Source organism: Sinocyclocheilus anshuiensis, unplaced genomic scaffold (genome assembly GCF_001515605.1).
Source record: "Sinocyclocheilus anshuiensis isolate Anshui unplaced genomic scaffold, SAMN03320099.WGS_v1.1 scaffold913, whole genome shotgun sequence".
Taxonomy (NCBI): domain Eukaryota; kingdom Metazoa; phylum Chordata; class Actinopteri; order Cypriniformes; family Cyprinidae; genus Sinocyclocheilus; species Sinocyclocheilus anshuiensis.
The window spans coordinates 523,585-530,343 of NW_015554131.1; the positions used below are offsets into that span (position 1 = coordinate 523,585).

The window sequence follows — 6,759 nt, forward strand, 5'->3', positions numbered from 1 at the left end:
CCCAAGCATAACATTTTAGAAGCTGGCAGAAGAGGTTTACAGCTCATTGCAAACTGTTGAGCAACGCCGAATCGCCTCATTTCATTCTAAAGAGACTGAGAAAATCACAGGCTGAGACATTTGGGGCACGGTCTGCATTTGTGATGAGATTAGTAACTTCAATTAGCATTTAATAAATGGACTATTGTTGCTTCAGCAGCACCACTGAAATGCACAGCAGCAGTTGTTGAGCTGGTGTGAGATGTGTGGAATTACATTATGCACCTTAGTTATGGGATTAATAATTCAAATCATAACATTTGCAGCATGTACATCGTGTTACAAAAAACTTTTGCTAGGCAGCGAAACCCTGCAGCCCTCAATTCAAACTGCTCTCAGTGATTTCAGTTAAATGTGCTGTATTGGGCTGACAAATAACTGCACGTTTATTACCAAACCTTTTGCAACTTTTGTGTGCAATGAACATTGGGCTGATTTTTTTTTAAATGTTGCCAGGTTGTGCAAAGGTCATTAGATTTTATTGGACAAAAACTTGGAAATGCCAAGTTTTTGGGGTCGATTTTTAGCAAATTTCAGGTATTTAAAAATATTTATTTATTTATAATTTTCTTAATGAGAACATTAAAAAAAAAATTACATTTACAATCACAATTTTTATATTCTATTGTAATATAATATAATAGTCATAATATAATATAATATTTATGTAGTAAATAATAATACATATAAAAGTACTACAATAAAAGTAGCACAACTAGGGATGTCAATATATTGTAAAACAATACATTTAAGTTTTGTCAAATTTAATCATTTTAATATTATTATAATGTTGTCGTTTTAATATTATTAATGATTTAATATTATTATTAATTGTCCACTTTTGAGTAGGCTACACTAGATAAAACTAACAGATGTGCTCTAAGAGCTACAAACCTAATGTCTATAATAACATGAATAATTGAAAAAGAAAGACAAAATATTAAGGTAAAAGTGAAAAGGGCAAAAACAGTAATAAACAGAAATTCAAAATGAAAAGTTTAGTGAGACAGAGACACTCTGTCCCTCATATTGTGCCGCTTGCGCGCAGTCTGCCTCTGATCACGCTCTCTCTCTCTCTCTCTCTCTCTCTCTTTCTGTGTGTGTGTGTGTGTATATATATATATACATAATATATATACACAGAATTTTGTTATCTGCATCGTCCAATAATGTTTTCTTGTTTGGCCAAAAAGTGTTTTATTTTAAAAGCACCAAGAACCCTGAAAATGAAAAGTTTAGTGAGACAGAGACACTCTGTCCCTCATATTGTGCCGCTTGCGCGCAGTCTGCCTCTGATCACGCTCTCTCTCTCTCTCTCTCTCTCTCTCTTTCTGTGTGTGTGTGTGTGTATGTGTCTCTCTCGCTCTGATACTGACTCGCCAGTGGCTGCAGCAGTCAGTCCTGTGGTTGTAGTTTGGTATATTGCATGTACATGAACAGTCCTTTACTCAGAAGCGAGTGCGCGGGGAATATAGTGGAGAACAGACGGAGGGATCTTTTAAACTAAACCAAACGCGCTTGCAGCATTGAGAGACTCCTAGCAAACTCAGTGTTGTGGTGAGCAGACTCAGTGTTGTGGTGAGCGCTCGTGGGGGTCGGGTCGGCGGGAATGGCTTCGTCTCCGTGCGGCGGTGGGAACTTTGATTGCGGGCTGGAGATCCAAACTCGCTCGGTGGAGCAAACTCTCATCCCGCTCGTGTCTCAGGTGAGTCCGGATCAAAGAAACTTCTCGGCGGGGTCATTAATCCTTTAAAACCTACAGCAACCGCTTAATGGACGAATGCGTATCATGTGTAAAGGTTAACTAGAACACTGTCTGAACCCTCAACTGCAACATTTCCCTAGGGTAACCAGAGTTTCCGCCAAAATGCCATAGCTGCTACATGTAATAAAGCAAATTAAGAAATTATTATGGAGACTCTTTTGAAGTTTAAACAGTATAAGAAGCGTCGGTGTATGTCTGTCATTTTGGTTCATTTCTTTGACTTAGGTGGCAGTGGTGGCACTTATCGGGTTGCTTCAGTTTAATTAGCAATCTTTTTAATATTCGTGGTATTTTGCCGGAAACTGTTTTCGCCATGTTAATTTAATGTCAGGGAAGTGTGTTGTTTGTATTCTACAGGGTCTCTGAATGAATAAGAAGTGAAACTTTTTCAGGTTATTTGAGAAAGTGAGGTTCTCCATTAGTTTACTGTCAAAAACTGTAAGGATTTTACTAAATTCAACTAATTTATTACAATAAAATATAATTTGACTGAAATCAGTAATTTCTCTTATAACAAAATATATCTTGTATATCACTAATAGTCTTAACAGTTTGATTTGACAACATGATTATGGTGCTGCTTATAACACAATTTCATGGGAGTTCATAACATTTACATTTTGACAAATTGGTGGCTAATTTATAAGAATGTGCACAATTTCATTCATACATTTCCTTACAATCTGCTTACACTGATGGTTAGTGTTAGGGGTGGACCTTCATGCTTACTTTTTTTCTCCTTTTTTTCTAAAGATCATGTTTATGTATGAATCACATTTTACTATTTCATTTCATACTGCCGCCTCATAAAATAATAATTTTCTCATTAGTTTAGGCTGATTATTGTTTCCCTTGGCTGGAATTTTGTACCTTATTTACTTTTAATTGATTTTCTACCTGCAGGTGAAATTAGACAATTTCATTCACAGGCAGGAGTTCTGTGGTGATGAGTGCTGCATGGCTGTGAATTGGTTGTAGGCAATTCTGTGTTTCCCGAAAACCAGCTACAGCCTTCGACCTGTGGTTAGAAGTTAATTGTATGTCATGATATTGAAACGTGTAAATAAAAAAAGCAAAAGAAAGGAGAATAATAATAGTAGTCCACGTTGCTATTTGGAGCAATAATATGAATTTGATTTGGAACTAATTAATGAGCTGAATTTATTGCTACACCACCTGTGTGACGTCATTAATGGCAGTTACGTGTCATGGTTTAAACAACAGATGTGCGACAGTGTTAATACAGTTTTGGGAACAGCCATGGCTAGCTAGCTAATTTCTCCAATTAGGCCTATGCTTTATTCTGTAGTAGTTAAGCAGAAAGTTCTGTTGTTATACGGGCAATGGCGATACTAACTATATTTAACATTTTGGTGAATGGGTAACTAATTCATAAAAATCTTACAATGTCATTTGTACATTTTCGTATCTGCTTATGTCCCACTGCTATTTAGGGGTAGACCATCATTCTTATGTTTGTTACATTCTTACATCGTACAAATTCATATGGAATTGCCATCTCATAAAATAGTTACATTTTCTAATGAGAGCATTGGAAACACGCTCCTGAGCGATACTGGAGAAAGAGAAAACAGGCTCTCGACTTTTGAAAATGTTGGATTGATAGAAGCAGTGAAATATTCCAGTGCTCTTAAAGCACTATAGTTGCTGCTATAGTCTTGTAACTTGCAATCTTTAGTTATTCACAGCTCACAGCTGCTGATTTCCATTCCTCATTAAATAACAGGATTCACCTAGGTGATGGTGACATAACGTCACATACCATACGTGTGCTGTTCTGAAAAGCAGAGTGTTTTGGTTCAGAAGCATCTGTGAGAAATCTGTTTCCATGTGATTTTCACATGCATAACTGTTATACTTTCAAAACCCTTCCAATGCACTTGCAAGCCTTTAGATCTGACATTATTAAAATGTATTTTTATTTTGCCCTTCTACCCCACAACCTTAGGGGAGACGAGTGGTTTAGAGAATGGATGTGCCATTCTAATGGAATTGCTAGTTGGTTTAGTGTTGTGATGGGAGATGATTGCTGAAATGTTTTTTGAAAGTTTGCTAGTTAGTGGTGTTCACTAGGACGGCTGATGGTAATGAGGCTGAAATGTCAGTGTTAGAAGACATGCTAATTGCCCATTCAGTAGACCTTTGGGTAATGGGACTTCTTTCAGTGCTTTACAGATTCTGGACAATAGATTGTCAAAGTGGCCTTGGTCAGAACCCTTCCCCCAACTACAGTTTTGTCAAGCAATCTAATGCTTAATGACCAGATACAAATGTAAAAGATGTTGTCTTTCGTGCAACTGCCAAATTCCCTGTATGCACAAGTCTGGTATAGTTGCAATGTAGTAAGCACAGTTGTAGTCCACTTTGAAATTGTTTCCAAAAATGAGGTGGTTGTTTGATTTGTTCCATGAGGATTTGAGCCGAATCGAAAACTACAGAATTAAAATTAATTGTGTTGCATGATTTTTGAATGTGAAAGTGCCATTAACATCTCAGGCTATAAGACTGTGTGAAGGACAGGAGGTTGAGTGCAGAGGTCAGATCCTGTGTGTTCTCTCTAGGGGGCTGAGCATGATAATGGGAAGGAAATGAAAGCTTCATGTTGGCGAGAAAGGGTTTTCAAAGCTCATTTAGTGACTCATTTTCAAAATTGTGATATTGAGCATCCTCATGCACAGGCACACATACAGAGGCTTGATCTCCCCCGGTTATCCTTTCTGTTATCAGTCTTACTTTCACAACTGTGTAATTACTGCTGTTATCCTCTCAGGCCAAGATCAGTCTGTCTGTGTTTTTGCCTGTTGGCCCACTCAGGCGTCATATTTGAGATCTTGACATTTGCTGAAAAGCTTCCTCTCGTTTTATTAAGCTGCAGTTTCTATATTGCCATTGATAATTGTCAATGATGGTCAATGTCATTTTTAGTCTGAATATATATATATATATATATATATTTTTTTTTTTTACAACATTAAAATGCTATTCACGCATACAACACATCTTCTATGATGAGCATAATTTTAGTTTCTCAATTCAAATATATTTTAATACAATAATTTTTTTGAAGGCTATTAAATCAACAGTGATGAGGATATAATAAAGAAAAAATTATAATTACAAGAATATGCCTATATTTTTGAAAAGCAAATAAAATAGTTTGGCATAATCTTTTATTATTAATTCCTTTTTATTAATTTATCATTAATACATTATTCCTTAAAACATGTCCAGAAAAACAAAGTCGTGTGGGGTGAACAAAAGCCAGAAAAATGTAGTAAAATTGTGGTGTGACAGTGTAATGATATTTATTAAACAATAATTTAATAAATGTTTTTACCTTAAAATTTTTTTACTTGTCTGTTTAGGCTCACACGTGAAACCTTTTGAACACACTAACTTGAATTATAACTGCTGTTGAGACAAATAAAAACAGAACAATCATAATAGTTCATAGTTCATCATAATATCTTCAGTTTCACTGTATATGCAATGGTCTTGGATTTTTGAGCCAAAGCCAGGACAGGATTTATGAAATTACAAAGTCTTTGATCTGATTAGAATGCTTTTAAACTCCTGTGTCAAGAAGCCTTGTTATTACATATTTGTGCTGGTCATGTCCTTATTCTTCAGGACTAAGGGTTGTTTTCCAGAAAAGATTTGAGCAATAATTGGCTGCAAATACTTTCTTGAGCCCTTGTGCTTTTGTAAGCTCTGTGCCATCTGCACTTTTGTGAACCTCTGAAAGTTGGTGGAAGTGAGAGTTTTTGCATGTTAAGTACACAATTGAGCCAAAGTTACATTCCATATGCAAAGCCTCTGTTCCTCTCATGACCTAGGCTATAAGTATTTTTGTCAGGGCTACAAAGCTGTTCTGTAAAAGCATATCACATGTGCCCTGCATGGAAAACATCAAAACTGAGATGGTGAGTTACATAATCACAAGAGAACTTCTGTTGGAGGAAATTACATCACAAGGAGCACTGTTAAGATAATAGATCAACTACGAGCAGAAAGGGTAAGCCTGGTGCCTCCTGTAAGTTGACAAGAAAGATGGATGAATGTGTGCTCAGTGTAAACTGCTTAGGATTACATGGCCAAATACCCTTCAGAGCCAGAACAAAGCAAGCTTCATGTTCAGTATGCGTAAACTTATGTATGTGTGATGGCATGTTCTGTGTGTTTACTTGGCTGCATGAATGTTCTTTGTGTTCCATGTGTTTGTTTAACCAGTGGAGGTGTAAAAAAGGAAGCCAGAATTGATAAGAGTGGTATTGTGAACTACAACACCCATCCAGAATCTTCTGTAGCTGTAAATTATCTAACATACCATTCAAACCATGGAAAATATAAGTGAATGTGCATTTTTTTTTTACTTGAGTTACCAGGTACAGTGGCCCCCAAAAATATTCACTGTAAAAATGTATGACTGTTACTGCATTAGGAAATATCAAAATCAAGTGGTATTTACTTTAAAGGGGTCATATGATGCTGCTAAAAAGAACATTATTTGGTGTATTTGGTGTAATGAAATGTTTATGCGGTTTAAGGTTAAAAAAACACATTATTTTCCACATACTGTACATTATTGTTTCTCCTCTATGCCCCGCCTTTCTGAAACGCGTCAATTTTTACAAAGCTCATCGTTCTAAAAAAGCGAGGTGTGCTGTGATTTGCCAGCTATCCAGTGCGTTGTGATTGGCCGAATACCTCAAGCGTGAGACGGAAATCTTACGCCCCTCACCATACTGTGATGATGGCCCTGTCAGGCCGGAGCGATGATTCAAAAACATTAAAACCCATTATAAACGAGGCATTCGTTGCATCCAGTGGGGACATAATTATGGATTATAATCACTTATACTGTCTTTTTACACGTTGCGTTGCATTGCGCCGCGTAAACCTAAAACCATGTCTGCATTTGTGATCGGAGAAAT

At 36.5% G+C, this 6,759-nt stretch overlaps 1 protein-coding gene across 1 annotated transcript in view; it reads left to right on the forward strand.

Annotated features, from left to right (window-relative positions):
- Positions 1–1,420: 1,420 nt before the first annotated feature.
- The window catches only part of LOC107670281 (alpha-catulin-like), a 68,125-nt gene continuing 62,786 nt past the window's right edge, over positions 1,421–6,759 (forward strand). Inside the window, exon 1 of the mRNA XM_016462831.1 lies at positions 1,421–1,744. Coding sequence (XP_016318317.1) covers positions 1,649–1,744 — 96 coding nt within the window. The 5' untranslated portion in view covers positions 1,421–1,648. The remainder of the gene's footprint in view (positions 1,745–6,759) is intronic.